The 24687-nt window shown below is 42.4% G+C and overlaps 1 protein-coding gene across 3 annotated transcripts in view; it reads right to left on the bottom strand.

Annotated features, from left to right (window-relative positions):
• The window catches only part of LOC137594262 (anoctamin-1-like), a 38193-nt gene extending 13764 nt beyond the window's left edge, over nucleotides 1-24429 (bottom strand). The window contains exons 1-14 of one of the 3 annotated variants that reach the window (XM_068313627.1): nucleotides 24066-24429; nucleotides 19273-19656; nucleotides 12684-12782; nucleotides 12443-12594; nucleotides 11533-11587; nucleotides 11246-11294; nucleotides 9658-9713; nucleotides 9492-9533; nucleotides 9301-9365; nucleotides 8810-8944; nucleotides 5945-6132; nucleotides 5769-5851; nucleotides 3805-3879; nucleotides 1-23 (exon numbers count right to left, since the gene is read on the bottom strand). The exon at nucleotides 1-23 is cut by the window's left edge and continues 46 nt beyond it. In XM_068313627.1, the coding sequence (XP_068169728.1) occupies nucleotides 1-23; nucleotides 3805-3879; nucleotides 5769-5851; nucleotides 5945-6132; nucleotides 8810-8944; nucleotides 9301-9365; nucleotides 9492-9533; nucleotides 9658-9713; nucleotides 11246-11294; nucleotides 11533-11587; nucleotides 12443-12594; nucleotides 12684-12782; nucleotides 19273-19656; nucleotides 24066-24170 (1511 nt within the window). In that variant the 5' untranslated portion in view covers nucleotides 24171-24429. The remainder of the gene's footprint in view (nucleotides 24-3804; nucleotides 3880-5768; nucleotides 5852-5944; nucleotides 6133-8809; nucleotides 8945-9300; nucleotides 9366-9491; nucleotides 9534-9657; nucleotides 9714-11245; nucleotides 11295-11532; nucleotides 11588-12442; nucleotides 12595-12683; nucleotides 12783-19272; nucleotides 19657-24065) is intronic. The other 2 variants (XM_068313630.1, XM_068313628.1) reach the window with 2 other exon arrangements.
• Between the last annotated feature and the right edge of the window lie 258 nt (nucleotides 24430-24687).

Genomic DNA, 24687 nt, shown 5'->3' with positions numbered 1-24687 from the left:
TCTCGACATGTGAGCTTTTCCATCTGCAAATTACACACATTAAATATATTTTTGGATGATAGTATATAATTGCTGATGCTAACATGTTGTCTTCTACTGTCAAATACAGAAAGGACTGCGAGTATTTTCAGTCTCGTGGATTCTTTTCCTCTGCATCATCAGATGAGATGACATGAGAAAAAAAAGAATTTTATTAATTCCACAATGGGAAAGTTCAATCGTTGCAGGAGCAAACGGTACACAAAAGTGCACTAGTACTGTATGAGTGCAAACAAAGATTGAACAGAAAACAATGAAAAAATACATTAAAACGAGGCAACTGAGATTAAAAGATTTCTCATTCACACCATAGGGCAGTGTTTCCCAACCCTTTTTGAGATACGGCACACATTTAAATGGGCAATATCACAAGGCACACCATGTCACAAAAAATATATATATATATTGTGAAATGTAATGAAAATATAATATCAGTATAAAACCTCAGTGTGAACCCTAGGCCCGTTTTGTTGAACATAAAGCTGATATTCTTGCAGGAATTGAAGAAAGGCGCACGTGAAGATCTTCAACACATCTCAGTTTCTCTTTTTTCTTGGTCCTTATTGTATTCATGCTTGAAAACCCAGACTGCATAGGTATGTTGTGGAGGAAAGGAAGAACTGAAATTGCTTTGTGTCCCAGGATAGAAATCTCTTTTGCAGCAATTAGTGAAAAACTGTTCAAAGGTAGATCGGCAAGCTCAGCTTCAGACCACGATTTTGTCTCAGTTCAGTAATTTCTTCCTGCTCCTGCAAATCAACGTCCCTTCCAACTACAGCTGAGCTTCATGGGTTTCTAACACAGTCAAGGCAATAAGTAAAAAGTGAAGAATAACATCTGCTACAGACTTTCGAGATGTTTACTTAATGTCTCACAGTGCAGCCCTTTGGATACTCCATTTCTGGGTGTATGGGAACATTCAAGGTTCACAGTTCCCATGTTTTTTCGAGAGCAACACCTTTGGATTAAATACCTGTATTGTATCCATACTTGGAGGCAGGTTTTCATTTCAGCCTTGCATTTGTGTGTTCAGGTTATTCAGACACTGGAATATATTGGCCAGATATGCTAGTCTTTCACACACTTGTCATCTGAAAGCAACTTACCGTCATCATTCTTCGCATTTGCCAATTTTAAGTTTCTCCCGCAGCTCATATAGACAAGCTAAAACTTTTCCACGGAACATCACCGGACCTCCGTGTGGAGCAATAACACTACGTTCCGCTCTCATTTCCTATCACAATAACGTGAATATGTGACTTTTAACGGGTCTCATCTTTACGAAGTTTATCATGTGCACAACATGTTCCAGTACAGGGGCCAGGTGTGCTGGTAATGCTTTTGCGTCAAATGCTTCCTGGTGCAGAAAACAGTGCATCACAATGACGTCTGGATTTTGCTGTTTCACTCTGTTTACAAGTTCTTTGATGCACCACAGCATGGCACCATCGGGGCAAACACAAAGTAGTCTTACCACTACAGTTCTCCTGGTTTTTTGAATGTACTTTGAACATTCAAAAAACTTCTTCTGTTGTTCTGGTAATTGCTTTCAAAACAGAAAGTCCTTTGATCAATATATTGAGCTGTAGTGCAAGTTTTCCTCTGATGCGGGACTTTTCCAGAGCAATCTTCTCAATGTTCACAGACATGTCTTGAATGTGTCTGGAAATTGTAATATTTGAATGGTGCCAGAACCGTCAACAATCATTGACCTCCAGCCTAAGTCACCAGGTCTCACTGTCATTGCCCACGTGAGCGTTCCCCAAGTCCCCAAGAAGAATAATGGAGTCCCCAGTCTGGGCAGTATTTAGTAGGCCTCCGAGGAACTCCAAGAGGGCCAAGTATTCTGCACTGCTGTTTGGCCCGTAGGCCAATACATCAGTGAGACACCTGTCCCCAACCCGAAGACGCAAAGACGCGACCCTCTCGTTCATCTGGGTGAACTCCAACACATGGTGACTAAGCTGTGGGGCTATAAGCAAGCCCACACCAGCCCGTCGCCTCTCACCTTGGGCAACACCAGAAAAATGAAAAGTCCAGCCCCTTGGCTAGCCAGCTTGGCTAACATCATCATTCTCTCATCCATGTCCTCTATAGAGTCCATCCAAGACAGAGCCAGCCCTTCTGTTGAGTCTTATCATGTCCCTCTCCAAGTGTCCACTGCCCAGCAGATGCCCCCACAGAGTCAGAAAAGGTTTTTAACAGTGGGCAATGCCAAAGGACCTCAGTCTTCTCAGCAGATGGAGGCAACTTTGGCCCTTCTTATACAGGACATCTGTGTTGTATGTGCAGTACGGTTTGTTATTGAGGTGAACATCCAGGTACTCCCCTGTGATCTCTGTATCAAAATCCTGAGGAACCTTCCTTCTGAAGTTGATCAGAACCTTCCTAGTCTTGCTGGCGTTTATCTACAGGTGGTTTAATTCACACCACACAACAACGTTGATGATGACTTCGCTGTACTTCTAGTCATTACCATCATCCACATCTGAAGATGGCTGTGTCATTGGAGAACTTATGTAAGTGACAGCTCTCAGTTGATGCCATCATGGCCTGTCCCTTCCCTTGCCTTGTCCTTCTTTGCTCCTTCCTCATCTGATCAGTTGTCATGGAGATTGTGGGGTTGAGGTTGGGGAGTGTAACCTGTTGAGTGAGGTCAGGGGTGGGGTGAGTATTTCAGTCTGGCAGGGAGTGGAGGGTGGATGACATGGTATGAGGAGTTACGTATTGGGTGTCAGGGTGTCAGTGGTGTTGCTATTGGGGGCTAATGGTGCAGCAATGTAGTCAGGTCTGAGCTCTGTTCGGTGGGAGAGGGTGATGGGGCACTGTCAAATCTGTTAAAGAACACATTCAACCCATTTGCCCAGTCCTTGTCTCCAGAGACTGAGCCCCTCAAACTATTCTTAGAACGGGCTTACATGGTTTTCAGACCTCTGCAGACCTCTCTGGCATTGCCCCCTCTGAGGCGTTCATCCAGCTTCCTACTGTAGCTGTCTTGCCTCTCCTTATCTCCCTCTTCAGCTCCTTATACACTGTACTCAGCTCTTCCTTGTCCCCAGGATTAAAAACCTTCTTCCTGTTCAGCAGGACATTTTATTCAGGAGTTGGGGAAGCACCACACCTTCATGCTAGGTGTTTTTTTTACAAAAATGAATATAGTCCGAGATGCAGGGAGGCAGTTTGTTGATGCCCTGCTTGTGAAATTCTCACAGCACATCCCTGTCGGTGGTTCCTCAGTGGCATAGTGGTCTCTCAGAACAGCTCCTTACATACCTTTTGGTGGGGGTTGTTCACCACAGGTACGTATGTATGCAGGGGACGGATTGAAGACAGGCTGAGGACATCGACAATCTGTAGCATTTTATTGAATATCATTCAAATATTTTAAAATCTATTTTAACAATAATTGAACTGTAAAATGAGGGGTTGGGGTCTTCCCCAGCCATTACACAGTACCATGTACCTGATATTGCATGACTGCATCATGGACCTCTGCAATTTACAGGTCCAAGTGTGTCGGGCAGGAACTCCTCATCACCTATAGGTACGTGACTGTTTGTGTCCTTTGTTGTTGAGGATTATGTGCTAACCTCTGCATTGATGGCATGTACATTTTTTGGTAATGAAGCACATGAGTAGTTAATTAGGGTATAAGAACAGTCCATTCATCTTTGCACATGAGGGAGAAATTAACCAAAATGGTCTAAATGAGCTTTAAAACTAAATACATGGTAAATATAGCCAGGACCATGTGAAGGAGTTTACCTTGTGCTGTGATACTGGCTCTTTGCTCAGAGTCTTCTGCATTACCCTGAACTCATATTCGGCCCTCGGGTGGTCCTGTGATGGTCAGAGGTGAAAACAAGCAGACATTTAATGACCACAATACAACAATTAACTGTACAAACAGACTGAGCCTGAACCACTGGACGTGCTTTCATATCAGATTCAAAACAAAGAAAAGTGAACAGAAGGTGAAATTTTGAGGTGAAAGTTGAGGAAAGAATTATTGGCCATATCATGCAATCAGTGTCTGATATTCAGAAGTAACAAGGATTTCACTTGTTTACCTCTTGTCCAGTCTACTATCAAATGAACAGGCTGAAGGGTTGGTTATGCCCTGTGGTGCCATGTGGTTGTAGTTTGTAAGTTTCATTCCCTTCAGTGGTGCATTTTAGTCTTCCCCCAATTTCTAAAGTTACTCAATATAAAGTGTTGAATGGTGTAGATCTACAATACATCTGACAACTTAAGAATAAAATAACTAAAACAGAACCCAGAGTTTCAAGTAAAACAGTATTTAGCTCCTGTGCTGCATGTGCCGTCAAAAAAAAAGACTCCAAGCAGAGTTAATATTTTCCTATATCCATGATTTTTATTGATTCATTCACTAGCTTACCGTTTACCGACCACGATAAACGGAAAGCTATCCAACGGGATACGAAGCCTGACGGGCTGAGTCAGATGTTGGTATCTTAAGGACTACCTGTATTTCCTTTTGTGGTGAATCTGACTCCAATTTGCAGGTCGTTCTCTCTCCAACTGCTCCTTATTATGTCATTTATGTATTCAGGTTTTTTAATTTGGACATGTTAATATGACAGAATTCACACCTTCATCACATTTACTTGTGAAATTCCCGTCCTCCAGAATCAACAAACGTCTCTCATTTCAATATGTTGTCAGCAAATGTAGACGTTAAATGTTTTCAACCAGTTCATACAGTGAATTTTGACATATTCATACCCTCATCCCCTTCCTGATATTAGCCTTTGTCCCAGATATAACCTAGAGCAGAACCATGTTTATTGAGGTCAACGAACTCCTGTGATTACTCATGTTTGTGATATACCTGTACAGTATTTTCCATTGTAAGGTCACTCCTTGTTTCTTTGTGTCAGACTCAAACCAATACCTTCTACTTCTGGGTATCAAAACTATTAAGAATATAGCAATTTTTTTGCATTTTCTTGAATTATTCATCATTAATGTTTTGTCTCTGGTCTTGATTGTTTGAACTCGTGGTGTGAGCTGTGTGCACAGACAGTCTGTAATGTGATAAAGAGTTGGCAGCAGCAGCAAGAGGAAGGCCAGGGAGAGAAAAGGAGGAAATTATCTAGTAATAATAATTTATCCAAACCTTGAGAGCTTCCTTTGAAAATAGATAGAGAAAAGAGGGGGTACATATAGGTGGAGGTGTCAGTAAAAAAGTCAAACAAAGTCTTAACTCCATTCAGTCATTGACATGTCTGTAAATGTACATATGCACAGATACAGTTCTTATTTAACAGTCCAAAAGAAGACCTCATGATAAGTTTGAAACATTTCCTGGACATCATCATCATTCTGGTAATATCAGAGTCTTCATCGGACGATTCAGAGGAACATTCCATGTAGACATCACATAGTTCATGTGCACCAGTAGACTTTTCTATATGGAGTTTCTTATTCTCTCTGTGTTGTTGGACCACAACACAGAACAGGTGAATCAGCAGAAACGTGAGTGTGTTGAGTTGTTTGTTCTTTCTGTGTTTTGGTGATGAATTTGTCCCACGAGTGTTCTACTTCAAAATTTCTAGTATTTTAGTGTTTGGGTAAATTCCGAGCTTATGACGTAAAGCAAGCATCATGAGTGAATACAGTCACCTCCCCACAAATGAATATGTGATGGTTCAGTTTTGATTGGCTTATAAAAGATAAGACATTCCTTTGATGTGTTCCTTCCTTACCTCCTCATCTTCAAACCCAGTCAGGTCCCATTCATAGTTCAGTCTCATCTGTCTTCTCTTCCAGTGCTCCATGAACATGGCAGCTATGGGGGACAGATTCCACAAGTAAACACAGTGAAGGTGAATTTACAGCTCCATCATGTATTCATTACCCAGTCCTAAAACTCTAGTCTTACCCCATTGAACCTTAGCCCTCCACTCACCCCAGAGAGCCATGAAGATGGAGAAGAACACCGTGGCTGGGTTGTCAAACAGGTGACTGGCCCGGGCCGTTCCACAGGCAGTGCTCAGCTTCCAGTAGCTGCACACCTTGTCACACGGCGGACACATGGTGATGTTGTTCCTGGGGTGACAGATCTCCATGCTGGGAGACACACAGAGAGATTTGACTTTTAAAATCACGTTTATTCATAAAAGCCAAATTACAAAATAATCAGGTTTGCACAAAAGGTTTGCTTTTATTAATAAAAGCTGACGCTATCCAGAAACCTGCTGAGGTCAGGAAAGAAAGTTTCACTTTGGCCCTCAAACCTTTTGTGTCTCGCTGGAATTTTTTTATCTGTAGCGAATCCTATTTTTCTGTTGCGACCTCTTTCAAACGGTTTTCATTGTTGTTCTCGAGCTGCTTGTACCAGGAGGTGTCTCAGGTGTTTCTTTGGGAGTTTTCTTTGCCTTTTTTCATTCCTTTGTCAGTGTTTTTCTCTTTTAGGAGCTATCTTTAAAAAATACTCCTTGTCTATCACAATATCAGCCGTTCCAGTACGGTTTTTTTCCTCTGGCGTTGCCCATCTCAGGGCTACCCTACTGCCTCCTAGTCTCAACAAAAGCCCCACAAACCACCGAACGTAACTGCGATACAACTGTGACGAACTGAAAGCGAGAGACAGAGAGAGACAGGATTCATACACCTTGTGCATGTCTATATTTACTTTTAAATTCAATTTTATTCAAAAAACTTTATTTGTCTCCAAGGGGCAATTGAAAGCACATAATGAAGCAGTAAAATACTCAGTTAACAGAAATGTACATTATAAACAGGTATGTGCAATGACAATGTTTTGATGATTAACATTATTTTACACTCATATCAACATTTTAATGTTGTATTAAGTTAGCAGTATCAACCACTTTTATAGAATACAGTATAAAATAAATTAACGTTCAGCCCTGTTTATTTTGAATGACAATACTCATGTTGTCATTCCTGAAATAACACAATATATACATTTTTAAAATAAATTCTATTCTACAAATTTGACAAATTTCTAAATAAATTCATAAAATACATTCTGTTTCTGGATTCAGGTATACAGTTCTCCATGTTATATTCCTATAGTCTGAGCATGTGTAAATCTGTCTTGAAAATTGATGAGAGTATTAATGATTGATTGTATGTATTGCATTTCTGTGCAATAGTAATTAGATGTAATTACACTTTTAACTGGTAGTTTCCACACAATCAGTTTGTTCCACTGAACAACCTTCTGACCACATTGGTGAAGGTACCGTTCTCTAACAGACAGAAGGTCTGCTCAGTTTCAATGTATGGTTACAAACAGCATGACAGTGCTGTGAGCGCCTGTCTGAACCTACGCCGACATTATGTGTCATAATATCCTGAGGATGATGAGAAGCAGAGAGAGGAAGGACAGGAGGCTTAGGTTGATAATGGCATTCATCAAAACGGTTTCCTTTGTCTGCTTCTCTGAATCTTCCTCATTTGATTATCCTCTATTCATTCTGGGTTTGTCTAACTTTGACACAGTTAATAAGGTCCCCTGTATTTCTGAGGGCATTATTTGAGATTATTATGTCAAACATATACCTGTGGGTCTGTGAGCCATCTGTAAACTAGATTACTACTTCTTCTTTTCTCGTTTCTGACACATCGTTTCTCTATAAAATAATTTGCACTGATCAGTTTGCAATACAAAAAGTCATGGGCCACATTACAAAAAGGGAATAAAAGAGGAAAAATTAAAACATGGAATTTGTACAGTGGTGGGTCTAATATTGAAGATGTTTCCGACATTTTCTCTGCTTCATGCTAAGCTAGTATAACCTTGATCTGAGCCCAACACTCAAGCCAATGCACAGACATGAGATTAAGATTACTATTCATAAGTATAACTACTACTGATTACTACTACTTCAAATACATCTTTCTGCTGAGGCTCAGTCTCCACCCAGGAACACCTAAAATACAATTAAACATACTTTTACATCTGGTATTATTATGGTATTATTCTTATGATACAACTACCTTTTTCTTGTCTCGTCAGGGGTCGCGATAGTGTGCCTTCTTTTTTCCACTTTGGATGAATGTTATATTGGTTTGGCAAAGTTTTTTACACTGGATGCCCTCCCTGCCTGGGCTTGGGACGGGCCTACGGTTGACGCTGGCTTGTGTCCCTGGAAGGGTGAGTGGTCGGTTCTAAACTGACCGTAGGAGTGTGTGCGGCGTGGTTGTCTGTGTGGCTCCGCGGTGCGGTTTATTCTATTTATATGTATTTCAGTTGAATGGATTCAGGGAAAATTGCAGATAAGATCCATGAGAATAGATAGAACGGATTTGATTTTGTTATTTTACGATTTGAAAGCAGTGATCGGTAGGATCGTAGAGTAGCACTATACTTTTTTTAATTTTTCAATTTTTTTGCGCAATAATACATTATCGTGCATGCACAACATTATTATTGTGAAATAATGAATAATGCAATAATGCATGCCCAATAATGTATTTTCAGTTTATAATGCATGTAATTTCATTAATGCATTTTAAGGAACATTTTGTTTTTGAAGGACTTTTCTGCTGTTTGCCTGATGAAAAGGTTTCCTTTTGATGTTACTGACTGAGCCATAAGAAAATATTGCTTCATTTATTCAATCATTAAATAATATTCACTGTGTTAGCTCCTGGCTATGTTCATTTCAATATATTTTAATAAACACTGAACCAGTCAGCCCTCGGCTTGTAGCGAATTTGTTTTTTGTCCCTCTGTGTGTTTGACACCCCTGATTCAGTGTCTTTGTGTGTTTACCTTGGAATGTTGTCGTCAACTGTTGCACATCCGTACAGAAAGACAATTACCCCGACCAGTGAGGCAGGTATCAGCATTTGGGTATATAGACCCAACCAGGCAAAGTATAGACCAATCTTTTCACCAAAGTATTTCCTAGACAACACAAAAAATATATGAATCAAAGTTGTGCAGAGATACATCTGGGATAAGACAATAGAATGACCCACCTACCCTTCAGTTAACAGGAGCAAAAACATTGTGAAATTGTCACAAACATTCAGGTAGAGACACTAAAACATGAAGATATCTCCTACATTGGAAGGTTACAACCCCCATTTTACCAGTCTACACACCAACTGAGTCAGATTGGAACCCAGTTTGCTCCCCAGGCACCAAAAGGTTCTGCCCTCTGAACCTGACTGTGTGATGACAGCATCTTTAAAGACTTCTCATTTAAATGCAGTGGATGACTGATTGAGTACATGTGTGACAAAAATACATTTTCTTACCGCACAAGTCCAATAGGCTGGTATTTGTAGAAAACACTGTAGTTTGCCCACTCCTCATACAACAGCTGATAAAGAGGAAAAGTATTCTGTCATTTTGTTTGTCCAATTCTTTTGACTCTATCTACTACAAACAGTCACGGTTCCCCGTCCCGTTCCAGAGCATTCTGTGAGTTCAGATATTAAATGTTCACCTTTCTGTCATTGGACTCCACGCCCTCCTCGCTAATATCTCCCTAAAATTAAATAGAAAATTAATGCACAAAGACTGAAGTCGTCGACTAGAATTTAATCATGTGTAATTTAATGCCTTCTCTAACAAGTAACATTTAATTTATTTTAAATTCAATTAAAACTCACATCATGGAGAGGGTAGGCTGCTGTATACACACCACTCCCCAGGAGACTGGTGATGCCTGCAGAGAGAAAATGATTTGTAGACACAAGCAGCCCCACATCGTCTCTCTCTGGAGCCCTACGTGGTGGGGAGGTCAGGTGGGGGTGTAGAGGCTAAGCCCAGCTTTAATCCACTGAGGTGTCCCACCACACTGATGAGAATGACGCGCTGATGTCACTTCCTGCTCATCAACAGTCTCATCAACATTAGTTCCTACGAACACCTGAGCACCAGTTATCCCCAGGAGACCCAACACATCGTTTGTCTCCTACAGGAGGACAACAAGGCAGTCAGAGACTGTAACATCCTGCGACACCCCTGAATTCAACATTTGACCCTGACCTACACATGGTTGTGCCTCTGGCTTCCTGAAAATGTTGCTTTTTGTTTAGTGATTATATCTCATCTGGTTTCATAGATGTGTACCTAAACAGGCATTTACAGTCAACATTTGACCTTGACCTAGTTTTTCAAGGTCAAAGTTGTAATCTAATTTTCATCCCCTTGCCTTCCTGAATGTAACATCTTTTGTTTCGTCTTTCTATCTTGTCCGGTTCCTGAGTGTATAAATGTTTAAATTTGACCTTGACCTAGTTTTCTCAAGGTCAAGGTCATCATCTCATCTTCATCCCCTTTGCTGCCTGAGTCATGTGCTTTTTGTTTCATCTGTCTATCTGTTGTGAGATATTTGGTGGACGGACGAACACACGAACACTGACATTACGTCACCGCTGGGGGGTCGAAATGAATGTGAACTAACAGGTGGGGACAGAGTTACCTGACAGGTAGTCTAGAGTCTACATCGCTGCTCGAACTTTCAACCTGACCTGAATTGTCTTCAGTCTGTTGGTGAACGTCTCCATGGACAGAAATGCATTGTGGGTTTATTCCCAGTTTTCCCAGTTTAATGTTTAGTTTTCCAGACCATTAGCATTAGGCTAAATCCTCGTGACATGGGGACTTGAACGGCCCTCCCCTGGTCCTAGAGCCTGATTGGCCCATCTTCACCATCTTTATCTTCCACATTGTGTCCGACACAGAAAGTTAAAAGTTTCATGTCGGTTTGAGTGCGTATTTAAGATACGCTTATCCTTGTTGGACTTGGTGGCGCGCTTTGGGTCAATGTCATGTTGAGGGTCCAGTTCCACTTCCTTTTAAATTTGTCTATTAAAATAAGCAGTTTTGTTCATATCTTTTGTTTGATGAGTAAAAAAATGTAAATTTGTGTTGTTTAATTGAAACTAAATCCCTTTCTTTCCAGAACTAAATGAAATCAAAGTTGGACATACTGTGTGTGAACATTTCTTAGTAGAGAGCCGATTTATTAATTGGGTTGACGAGTTTTTTCACATGACTGTACATCTGTCCTGCATCCCAAACCAAGAGGCAGTTATGTTCACATTATCTCTTCACTGACTGATTTATTGTGCTGGTTTAACATAGATGTCTCTGTGAAGCAGAAACATGGAAGCCTGTGAGCTGGATTAGGATTAAGAAGCGCTGAATAAAATATTTGTAGTTTAAGCTCATCCGTATTTTTGCCGTACGTACCCATACTGTACTTGGCTTTGCATTTTGTCCTTTTAAGTATTTCATAAACCTTTAAGAGAACAAAGACAGGAGAGATTAATTAAAGTCAACATGTTGTGCTGAAAATATCAGAGCAAAAGTCTTTTTAATGATCAACATTCCCAAAAAATAAGTTATAATTTTCTCCAGTATATTCCTGGGTAGTGTTATTCAGACTCCTCTGTGTACACAGTAAACCTGGATTTATTACTGAAGTGATGCTTGGTTGGTGGTGTCTACACCATATGACACACAGAGAAGACACTTACTATGGAACTCCTGGTTTTACTGTCAAAGAAGTAGTCTTTGTCTGAAAGGTCAAACCTATAAACACACATACACACATAAATACACACAGACACAGACAGAGGTCAGTCTGACTAGAGCTTCATCATCAGAAGACATCAGACAATAAATCAGATAATACATTTCTACTGCAGTTTCTACAGTACAAGACGCTTGTCAGTCACTGGAGTTAGGCTTGTTGACGGATGCGTTGTGCAAAGCATGATTCGTTTCTCATTGCCATGTGCTCCTTGCTTTTCTGAAGGAAAATAAATCATGATCAGAATAAGAGGACATCAAACAAAATCTAAATCAAATATAATATCAAATGAAGCCACGACGTCTTGACGCAGAGTCATAGAGTCTGTTCTCTTTTTGTTTTATGAAATTTCATTGTATATAAAATTCTTTCATGATCGTGTTGGTCTTATATCTTGCGTAAGGATATATCAGCATGTGGACTTGGGGCACCAACCTATTGGTAAACACCAAAGCCACCATTAGAGATGAAGGAGTGACGAGTTCTATTTGAGATGGATGCTAGGAGAGTATCTAAAGACGATACAGAGGCTATGGGAAGACTTATGGGAAGCATTGCACTGACAGCTCAGAGCATGTCTGACTTTAGGTTTAACTAACTTCACCCCCCTCTACAGGACCACAACCGGTTCAGTAACCCCCCAGAGGTGTGCAGCCTCCTCAGCTAAACATCAGTGTATTTGATTCCATGTAAATAAAGTAGCATCGACTTAATGAGACCAATGACATCACGAAGACCTTAAGCCACACATGTAGTTGCTATTCCCCTTACTGACGTGTTTCTGATGAAGCTCTGACTTGGACTTAACCGTGATAACACAACACAGCGTGATGACAGCTGTAACGGGTACTCACAGGTGCTGCTTCTCCCTGGAGAACGTGTGTGAGAGGCGTTTGATGAACCTGTGCTGAATCTCCTCAACATGAGGATGAAGAGGCTCCAGGGCTTTGTTGAACAGACAGGTGATTTTCTCCATCACACTGCTGGACTGCTTTACTTCATAAACCTACAGAGAGGGAACAACAGAACCGATGATGTGTTTGTAGCACCACAGCTGTTTAAAAGCGTCGGACAGCGTGAGAATGGAAATCCTACCTTCTTAGTGGGCATCTTCAGCTTCATCAGCTCCGCCTCTCGACAGAGTACGTTCCACGGAGCGTGAATCTTCAGAAAGCCCAGCCCTGGAATTTTGGCCTATGAGACACAGGACTAGTTAGAGTTGCATAGCTGTGCATGATTTAAAACATGTGAAAGTCTTTAAATTTTAAATAAATAAATAAATAAATAAATTGATGTCATCATTACATGATATTGTTAAATGTGGTTAAACGCCAGCTTATTTCAACACCAAAATTAAAAGGTTAAAAGACCACAAAACAGGTAATGAAGTATACTAATGAGTCCAATGACAGCAGACGTTAATAGACATGGTATAAAATAAAATATCCAGAGGGCCAATGGACATTGCTCTGTGATGACGCACCTGCTAGGAAGCTGCACACTGGGTTTACCTTTATGCCAGACCTGAGCATTGTATGGCTTGTGGGCAATAGTGCCATCAAGGGGGTGTCTATAATGATATTATGAAAATCACACTTTTTCAGGTGTCTACATTTTCACAGTGGTCCTCCCTAAATAGACCAACTCCTACAATCTGGTAAACAAACGCTTCCTGCATCGATATTTAGAATTTTAGGAATTCATGGCAGAATCAAAGAGATCAGATTTTGCCAGAGTGCAATTTGTGATGTAATAAATTGCGCTTTGTGATTGGACAGAGTGATTGAAGATATTGATTGGTTGACATGGCATGGCCACCCTCGAGGGGGGAGTTCGCTCAGGGTATGGTAGCATTGTGTGGTAATGTCCCAGCTCAGAGCTACACACTCAAAGTTCCTCACAAGCTGTTGAAGTCATCTAGCATTTGGCTAACAAGTTGGCTCTGCTGCAGTCGTGTGTGTGTGTGTGTGTGTGTGTGTGTGTGTCTGCTAAAGGCGTATCCTCATTGGCACAGCTGTGTGCCAATGAGGATAGGGGCGTAGAGATAGGGAGCTCAGAGCCACGCCCCATTAACACAGAGCGTTTGGGGGCGAAAGTGATTTGATCAATATTCAATGAAAGATATAGAAGACCACAGATCACTTTGGGGCAAGACATTTCAAATACAGTGGTACCTCTACTTACTAAATTAATTGATTCCGTAAGAAATTACGTAAGTAGAAAATTTTGTAAGTAAAGACACGTTTTCCATGTAAATGCCCTAATCCGTTCCAACCCCCCAAAATTCAGACATTTTTATGCTTTATAGCATAAAAATGCATCAAAACATTTAACTAATACATGTTACAATTAGATTATTACACAATAAATGAGAGTTGTGCTTAATGTAAAAAACAAAGAGTAGAGTAAAGAATAAAATGATGGTCATTTACCTTTTAACTGCTGTCCTCATTGTTTTTTGCCCTCTTTGGTTCATGCCCTCTTGCCCCCCCATGAACAACAGAGTGAATTCCAGTCCTCCTTCTGAACTTCTCCAACCACCCACGCGACGCCTTAAACTCCTTAAACTTCCTTTAGTTTTAATAACGTGGTGATTGTAGATGCATTACGGCCATATTCTTTGGAGAGATCAACCAAACGCATCCCTTTCTCAGGCTTTTCTATCATCTCTTGATTTGTTTGTACGGACAAAAAAACTCTTTTCTTCGTTTTTTCTTTTCCTCTTTTCTCCATCACTTTCTTGGGGTCCATAGTGAATACTCTAAAAGTTAATATATTTACGTAAAACTATCAGAACACCTCAGGGGTCGAGGGCCGAATGACGAGGACGCTGCATAGACACCTATCTAGCTCCACACAGAGGTCCCTCTCAGCCAATGGGATGCCAGGATGCTAGGTAATAGCCAATGGCAGAGCAGCTATAAGAATGTTACGTTCAGGAACCTGTGGGAGCTGCAAGTGACAGCCCATACTGTATTTTTACCTTTCGTAAGTTGAAATTTCTTTCGTAACTAGAGGGAATATTTTCCTGCTGAGAAGTTTCATAAGTAAAAAAAAAACGTACGTGGAGACATTCGTAAGTAGAGGTACCACTGTAGTGTAGTTGGACATCTGACGGATGCGCTGTTCAGTTTGGACAGACGGACGCATAAACGGATGAACAGACAGGATATCTGTGAGTTGGTTATTAACTTGGCGGTGATGACAGTGTTGAATGCTGAACTGAAGTCTACGAACAGCATCCTGATGTGTCATTATTGTCCACGTCTGAGAGGACGGAGTGCAGGCTGCTGCTTCTGTACCCCTGATTTTGTGGTAGGCACATTGTTGGGGATTCAGGGTGGGGGGCAGACAGGATTTGAGGTATACCAGAATCAGCTGCTGTAAGTAGGAGTGACTGGCCGCTGGCCAAAGTGAAGTTTTTTGAAAACGTCGGGTCTGCGTTGTCATGGTGACGCTGTAACCGAAACTTTTTCTATCCGGGGGGGTCTCCGTGAGACGAAAACCGCTGTGACTGTGTGTGACCCGTGTCTACATGTACACACAGAATGGACGGAGTTAAAACCGGCTATTTTCTGACGTCTAACAGCGTCACGTCGAAGACGCGTCGATAAACAAGCTGAAGCAATTATATGACCTCACACATTACGTGCACTGAATGACGACTCTGTCCCGATGTCGTTGCTATGGCAACCTGTCAGATCGGCCGATAATGTGGTCCAATCTGAACAGAACCAGATCGCATTTGGGCTAATTGCACTTGCTAAAAACAATGTGAACAGTCAGCCCTAAAAATCAGATATGGAAGTAAATCCGATATGCCTGAAGTCTGAACGGGGCTAATGTTCACCAGCAAAATGGGTGTGATGGGTGTGATACAGCTACTCACTACGCACAGGATGTAACTGCTTGCGTATATAATGTTAGTGAGGACAAACTTGCTAATGAGGAAAAAATATTTTCCACTTTAATGACCGAGTCCTAACCCAATCTCCTCTACTATCACATCTGGACTTTCAATCATGATCACTTTATTTATCTGTGTTCTAGTTAAAGGAAGCCATGCGAGCTCAGGTTTTCCTGTTGATGTAGTTCTGCATTCAGTACGTCAAACCGATGCTTTTATGTTGATTGTTACAGATGGAAGCAGTTGTGTAAAGGTGCAATTGACTGGGTGAGCCCTGTGTTTATTCTTTGGGTTATGGCAATTCCACACAGACAATAGCTGTCTGAGTGTGTGATTTCCAAGATGTTTCAGTACATTGTGTAGTTTGGGTCAAAATGCCAAAACTTGAAGCAGCAGTGTGTTATTTCTTCATTTTTTATCACACAACACTGTCTTGGTGCAGAACAACCTGCCCTCTCAGTAAAGCTGCTGTTTTAGAGCATTGATAACTGATTTATGGTGTCCTCAGAGCATTAACACTCTCTATGGTTAGGAAGAGACTGATTTAAAGAGACTTCACTTGTCAGTTAGCATAGCAACCCAGTATATTAGCGCTGCCGGTATGTGGAGCCTTACTACAGCTGGCCCCATTGTTTTCAGAATTAGCAGTTTCTCTCTTGAATAAACAAGAGCACTAACTCTAGGTTGTGCAAAGAAATGACCCATATCCACAGAATACAGATAAAACACACTATTCCCACCATTGAACACCAGAAAGCATGAAGTGATTATGTATTATGCTACAGATGTGAGGATGGATCAGGTCGTGGATGGTGATCGATCGGGACGCGAATCAGTACCAATCATAAAGAATGGATTTGAACAATTTCAGGGCTATGGATGATCTAGATACTTTTACGAACTACTTGTACGAATATGTTGTGTAGATTCTTTATTATTTTCTGCGAGTTACTGTTTGCGTGAATCTCTTTTGGATTTTGTGTCAGCCTGATTACCTTGTGCTTTGGTTTTTGTGAATCAATGTGCTTTTAAAAATCAAAATATCCCTCTCTCTCTTTCCGCCTCTCTCTGCCTGTGTCTCAAGTCTCCTGACATTTGTTGCAATGTGCTGCTATATAAGTAAAATAGAGTTGGTCCCAGAAATGTCAATGGGACCCAGGTTTACCCGACACCCAGTAGGTGTAAAATATGAATGTGGTTGTGACTGATGTCCTCATGTCACCGCAGTGGACAGCTAATTTTCTATTTATATGCTGGCATTAGGACATATCATACATAGGCAGGATATTAGAATATCAGTTAACACTTTTACATGGCTGACAAACAAATGAATAAGATGCAGTCCTGCAAACAGCATTACATAAATAAGCCATCTGTTAAAGTGGTGAGGATATATAGAAGTGGTTGTCTCATAACACCCTGCTGTCAAATTCAAATGGCGCTTTGGTGTCCGATTAATGCTAGATGTTAATATCAATGCAAGGTGTCAATCCATACAAGGTCACAGTAAGTATAAGTACAATAAGTACACACTTTTTGATTAAATGCTTCAAATAGACAGCTATTAATTGTAATACCACTCTATTATGAGGCAGGCTCAGATGACAGGGAACATAGTGTAGTAAGTATGGAAAGTTAATGTTTTAAAGACTGCACCATTTTGTGATCATCTCTTCTTACCCAGGGAAAAACACCTTTGTTATGTCATGTTTGTTTTTTATAGAAAGAAACAGTCAAACAACCTTCTGAAAAATCTTCCGTTTGTTAGCCTGTACTGATATTACCTGCAACTGATATAAGCTGCAACTCAAGGGTGCAAGATGTTACCGAAAAGGAAAGAGCCTCCTTGCCAGCTACCCTTTTGTTCTCATTGAGAGGCTTACCGTATATCTGGGTAGGGAACTATTGAACCGTTGACAATATATTATCAAAACTAAAGCAAGCATTTGTTCCAGTGAGCAGGTGGTGTGATTAGAAAGCTCCTCATCATCTACTTACCAGGGGGCAGGATAGGAGACATCAAGGACAGCTACAAATACCTTGGAATCCCACAGGCTAATGGCAACCATGAGGAGGCCGCAAAGAAGTCATCCACAGCCAAATACCTCCAGAGAGTAAGGCAAGTCCTGAGAAGTCAGCTGAATGGCAAGAACAAGGTCCGAGCCATCAACATGTATGCACTGCCGGTCATCAGATACCATGCTGGGATCATAAGCTGGCCAAAGGAGGAGATAGAAGCCACAGACATCAAGACGAGAAAGCTCCTCACCATGCATGGAGGGTTTCACCCCAAGTCCAGCATCCTGAGGCTGTACACTAAGCGGAAAGATGGACACCGAGGACTAACCACTGCGGCACGGTGGTGCACTGCTGCTTCACAGCAAGATGGTCATGGGTTCAAACCCCAGCATTCCAACACGGCCTTTCTGTGAAGAGTTTGCGTGTTCTCTACGTGTCTGAATGGGTTTTCTCCGGGTTCTCTGGTTTCCCCCCATTATCAGGAAAAACATGCTTCAAAGGATTGGGTCATGTTGGACCGTGGTGGCGGCGCACCCAAGGTGCTCTGGAACAACTCTACATCTGACCTTCCAATTTTGTTCGTTTCGTCTGTATAATGACAAAATCAGGACCTTTACCTTTAGTGAGCATCAGGGCCACTGCCCAGGAGGAAACATCAAAAATCCAAGAGTACATCAGGAAGATGGCCCCAACAGATGAACTGCTCAGTGAATGTCTTAGACAGCAGAAACCTGAGGAGGAAGAGGAGGAGGAGGAGACAACATGGAGGGACAAGCCCCTACACGGCATGTACCGCCGTCAGATAGAGGAAGTGGCTGATATCAAGAAGACCTACCAATGGCTGAATAAAGCTGGACTGACAGACAGCACAGAGGCACTGATCATGGCAGCACAAGAACAGGCCCTAAGTACAAGGGCAATAGAGGCCAATATCTACCACAGTAGATCTGACCCAAGGTGCAGGCTATGTAAAGAAGCCCCAGAGTCAGTCCAGCATGTGGTAGCAGGGTGTAAGATGCTCGCCAGCTCAGCATACATGGAAAGGCACAACCAAGTAGCTGTGATAGTGTACAGGAACATCTGTACCCGGTATGGACTAGAAGTACCCAAATCCCAATGGGACATACCAGCGAAGGTGGTTGAGAACAGCAAGGCTAAGATCCTGTGGGACTTCAGCTTCCAGACCGACAAACAGCTGCTGGCTAACAAACCGGACATAGTGGTGATGGACAAAGAGCAGAAGAGAGCAGTGGTGATAGATGTGGAGATTCCAGCTGACGCCAACATCAGGAAGAAGGAACACGAAAAGACTGAGAAATATCAAGGGTTGAAAGAACAGCTGGAACAGATTAGGAAGGTCAAGGTTAATGTGGTCCCCGTGGTAGTAGGAGCACTTGGGGCAGTGACCCCCAAACTGGAAGAGAGAGAGAGAGAGAGAGAGAGAGAGAGAGAGAGAGAGAGAGAGAGAGAGAGAGAGTGTGTGTGTGTGTGTGTGTGTGTGTGTGTGTGTGTGTGTGTGTGTGTGTGTGTGTGTGTGTGTGTGTGTGTGTGTGTGTGCTCGCAGATAGTTTTTGTATCACAAAAGTACATGTTCACGATCAGAATTATTTCAGCTTTGACGCCTATAGATTGAGCTTGTGTGTATTTTCAGTGACCATAGTGTTGTTCATAAAATAGATTTCTTTGACCTTTAGGAAGAGATCATAGTTGTAAATAAATGTACTAAATTTCTAGGATAACACATGGATGTGAACTCACATCGTCGTCTTTCTCCAGCTCGAGGCCCATGTCTCTCAACTTCCTTTCAAATTCCTCTCGCCTAAAGGACTTATGATCTTCGTGGCTGCTGAGGGTCTCTCCTTGAAGCCCCATCTCCATGTCGATGGGGGGTGAGGATGAGTCTCTCATGCTTTCGAGATGCTGATGTCTCAAATGGCTTTTATCCTGGCTCTGGGGGCTGCGCCGTAGGCTGCGGGTTACTGCGTTTTCAGTCAGTAAGTGTGTGGACTGTCGACTGGAGCGACCCCCAGCTGGCTTTTTCACTGGGTAGGTGAGGACGTAGTCGACACGTCGATGACCGTCTTCAAAATAGAGGCCATAGTGGCAGTTGGTGTTTTCTTCTGGGGTTAAAGACTTCAGCAGCTGCACACAAACAAAGAAAACAGAGATAATTAAGGAGGTAGGAAACAACATCACACTGTTGAGCTTCACTAAAAATTGGAAGTCTGCCTGTTCAGGGACCAACTTTTGCTAAGACGCTAATGCTAACATGGAAAATAAATTCAGAGGAAAACAAAATAAAGAACACACTTCTTAAATGCATGCATCAAATTTAACACTCTTGCTGGGGTTATAGGAGGTCAATAAATTACGCTAAATTAAAGCCATGTTGCCACTGGGTTTAGCTTTCACTGAGATCAGTTTGGAATGTCTCCACATCAAATGAAAGCCCACTGAATTTAGTAATAAATCCTTGAGGCAGCCTATCTTGTATTCAAAAACAGTACAGGTGCACCATAGACAGGGCTTTCCATAGCAGCTACACAGCTCAACCATAATGCTATTCAGAGGATGGTAAAATCTGTCCAGCACATGACCAGAGTGGTGCTGTGTGTGTTTGAGAAATTCCTGTCGCTGATGATATCTCTGATGTCATCAGTGTACTCAGGAATATACTCTTCTTTTTGTTCATATAACAAGTAACATTGCATTCTGTGTCTGAAAAAGATTCTGAGCTTGTTCTTGTTACGTTGGCTGTAAAAAAACACAAAAAAACCCCAAAAACAATATGAATCTGTTGTTAGATGAACAAATGCCAGTCAAAGAAAAAGAAGGACAGCTGTTGGTATGCATCCTTTCTAACCAACAGAGTACAGAGAGTGAACAGGTGTCTCACTGTTGTTTCGGCCTATGGGCCGAATGACAGCGGAGAATACCCATCCTTCTTTGAGTCTCTTGGAGTGGTACTGGATAGCGCTCCAACTAAGGACAACATTGTTCTTCTGGGGGACTTCAATGCTCAAGTGGACAATGACAGTGATATCTGGAGGGGGTGATTGGGATGAACGGCCTCCCCGATCTGAACACGAGTGGTATTCTGTTATTTGACTTCTTTGCTGGTCACAGTTTGACCATAATGAACACCTTGTTCAACCACAGGGATGTCCATAAGTGAACATAGCACCAGGACACCCTAGGCCGGAAGTCGATGATCGACTTTGTTGTTGTGTCATTGGACCTCCATCCACATGTCTTGGACCCTTGAGTAAAGAGAGGGGAAAGAGCTCTTAACCAATCACCACCTGGTGGTGAGTTGAGTGTTGGGTGAAGGTCTGTTCAGAATATCTGGTGGAGCCCTCTGTCAACATGCTCTTCAACTTTCACCTCTGAGAGAGCTTCTCTCAGACCCTGGAGAAGGCTGTAGACATTGAGCTTGAATGAACCGTGTTCTCTACCTCCATTGTTGAAATAACTGCTTGGAGTTGTGGTTGTGGGGTCTCCGGTGCCTGTCACGGCAGCAATCCTTGAAGACCATGGTGGAAGATGGAATTAAGGGGTGTTGTCAACCTGAAGAGGAACTAACTCTGTGCCTCATTGACTCATGGAATCCGGTACCAGCAGGCCAGGCATACCGTTCAGGGAGGCCATGAAGACTGACTATTTTTTGGTCTTGAAGAAATTCTGGAAACCATCCAGCACTTCAGGAGGACAAAGTGGTGGACCACTGACAATGTAGTAGACTGCTGACCTTGACTCGGGCTATTGACGGATCTCCTCATTCTTTCCACTGATGAAACAGAAACTGAGGTTTCAGAGGTGGACTCGTCCATTACCCAAGCTGAAGTCATTGAGGTGGTTGCTAAGGTCTTTGGTGGTAGGGCACCAGATGAGGTTCACCCTGAATATTAAGAGGGGCCAGCTGAGGTGGTTTGGGCATCTGTTTCTGATGCCTCTCGGGGTCTCCGGCTCTCTGGGCCAACGGTCAAGAGAGCTCTCCAGAGTCTGTTTCCTGCCTGGAGTTTCTTCCTCAATGTTCCTCAATTAAGCATATTGGTAGCACTGACTCACTGACACCCCCACAGCCTGAGAGAAGGCATACCAGACATGAAAAGCAAACATAGGAGCTCTGTCCAACACTGCTGTCTGGGATTACATGGTGCCTGAAACATGGATTACAACATCTACACTCTCTAGAGAGAATTGGGAAGCTTGCCAGATACCACTGATTTGGAGAATCTATCAACAGTATTACCATTAGAAGGAGGAAAAATAGTGACAAATTCAAGGGAGATTTGTGACCATGTCTAGTTCAGACAGGATGTAGGGCGTCAGCATGAGGATCAAGGGATGCCTTGGGCATGCACCGCGCAAAAGTCCAATCCACCATAGTCTGGAATTTTTAACTTTCAGTAACTGTTAATATGTATCTCGCCCTTATTCTTCAGATGTGTTTCACTCTTTTTTTAATGATATAACTGTTAACTTTCCTGCGGTGATTATGCAGCTATGTCAGCTGAATGTGACTTGTGGCTCATTGTGTAGACATAATGGCTGATCAAACTGAGACTGGCTGGTAAACTCTGTGGAGGAAAACACAGTAAAACAGTGTTTGCAAATGGGAGAGAAATCGGTGGAGACAACAGATGATTACAGACAGGAAGTCATTAAAGCTGTGTTTCCCAACAATCGTCACAGACAATGAGAGATCGCTGGCTAAGAAGACTGGGGAGCTAAGCTAACGCAGTCTAATGAAACATGGGATGTTACCAGGTAAGACCAAATGTGGAGGTTATTTCATGAATTATATCCAACTGTTGTGGTTTTTGTTTAATTGTTGTGGTTGTTGGTCATGGTTAGACAGGATTGTCTGTCTGTCTGTCTGTCTGTCTGTCTGTCTGTCTGTCTGTCTGTCTGTCTGTCTGTCTGTCTCTCTGTCTCACCAATTTTCAGCTGTAACATCTGTTCAAAGTAGAATGTTACTGTACATGTGCAGTGGTTATAGTTCTCTATGATGTCAGGACAAAAACAAAGTAATGGGAGCGTGGGTCTTACTAGTTTAAAACCTACCAATGATTATGTCACAGTGCACAAAGGAAGTAATACATTAAAGCACCACTCGTGTAATTTTTAGATGATAAATCTCTTGGAGGTTAAAAAGAAGTGAGGTGAGAAAAGAAAGAAAACCTCAGAGGAAATCTACATACAAATTTTACTGAGATCAACTGCTTTAATGGACATCCGAGAACAGGAGTGCTTTACAGGTTAGACCTGCTAATGTTAGCTGCTAAGCTAATTGGGTGTTTCCTCTACTTCTCTATCACAGACGTTATTTACCGTTACTTTACTTGCTGGTTGCTTGTTCACAAAAACACATGTCCTACTCTAAAAATTCATGGATAAGTTTGGGTCTGGGTCCGTTCAGTGCTGACATCATTCCACACATACATTCACATTGAAAATAGCAGCGTTGTGTAAAATTAGCAACCTGAATCCACCAATCATCTGCTGTCAAGCAAAGGAAGACCGGGGGGCACTTGAAATACTAAGAAAACACTTGAGAATTTAGTAGGTCAGATCAAATTTGTGTTTGCAAGTGTGCCAAGAATAGTGACTTATTTTAGGTTGTGCACCATCTCCATCAATCTCTATATGTGACTATTTCTGTAGATGAAAACCCCAGCGGCCTGATGATGATCCACTGCAGGGTCAGAGCTGATCGCAAGACTTCCTGTCTGAGGTCACCGTTTAACTCTTGAAAACAAGTCCCCCGATGGATGAATGGAACATTAAATATGCAAATATGGGGGGGGGCAGTGGTAGAATGGGTCGTCCAATGATCAGAGGATTGGTGGTCAGATTCCCGCTCCCCCCAGACACTGGAGTGTGAGCCGACAGTGGGAGGTGTCGAGCACTACAGAAGCGCCCTTGAGCAAGGCACCATCCCCTTTGTACGTTGCTCAAGGAGCTGCCCGCCCCTCCATCCTCCCCCCATGCTTATATAGTGCGTAGGGGCCTGTACACACTACACATGCATGTGATCAACTGACTGTGTGCTGCTGGTTTCCCTTCAGGATTATTAAAGTATACAAAATAAATGAACATGTCCCATGCTTTGCTTGAGGTCTACGCCTTGGTGTTGTCATAGCTCACAGGTGCATTCTGGGACAGGAGTTGTCTGTGTTAGTGTTTGTTAGTGGATGTTTGGTGACGGCGGCTCCTCTTCTCTTCTTTTATGACTGCTCCAAAGCTTTTATGCGCTCTTTGCTGCTCAGACCACCAGAGATGAGTCGTCTGTTAGCTGCAGTGAGATTTCTCCTCTCAGTAAAGAAACATCTCATTCTGTGTGGAACACATCATTCAACGTCTCAGGTTTGCTCTATTATGTTGTTTTGGCTGCAGATTTCCCAAAATGTGTTAATGTGTCTGTGTTTATAATACGTAGTAGAATAAAGATGACTAACATAAGAGGATATATTTGTATAGTCCTAACACAACAAAGAGTCCACACCACCTTTTCCAGTGTCTGTCTTGCTGGTCACAAAGAAACTAACCTTAAACTTGCCGTGAAAGATGACATCTTGTAGGAAATGTGGCGCCCGTGTCTCAGACCCGGAGCGTAGAGGAGAGTCGACCCCCCCTGATGCTTCCTCTGTCATGGTCCAGTCCCAGAAGGTGGAAGGCAAGGTGGACAGAAGAGATGGAAGAGCTGGAATTGGTTCTTGTCCTCTTTGTCTCCTGTTTGAAGTGTCTGTTCACGCGACAGCATCGGGCGTGAAAAGCCCTCCTGCCCCCTCTGGTCCTGGTTCCTGTGCGTTTCAGTCTTGTCGCCCTTCAGAGCCCAGCGTGGAGCTGTCTTAGCGGGGAGCAGATCTGAGTCTCCACTTGGTTACTTGAGAAGTGAACTCTGAGCCAAGATCTAAACTTAGCCAACGATAAAACTGTGATGAACACAAGCTGCCCTCCCTCACAACCTCAGCCCCAACTCACCCCTAATCACTACATCAACCACCCCCATGAACACCAGCCCCTATGTCTCCCCCCTGTCTCTCTCTGGGGACCCATTTCTCATCCTGTTTAGTCACAAAGAAGCCAGACAGGGACCTGTGTCCATTCATGCTGCAGTAAAGAGACGCAAACGACATCGAACTTGAACAAAAAACAGACCAAAACTTT

The sequence above is a fragment of the Antennarius striatus genome, chromosome 4 (genome assembly GCF_040054535.1).
Source record: "Antennarius striatus isolate MH-2024 chromosome 4, ASM4005453v1, whole genome shotgun sequence".
Taxonomy (NCBI): domain Eukaryota; kingdom Metazoa; phylum Chordata; class Actinopteri; order Lophiiformes; family Antennariidae; genus Antennarius; species Antennarius striatus.
Note: the sequence above shows the minus strand (reverse complement) of the source record. Positions and strands in the feature narration are given on the sequence as shown.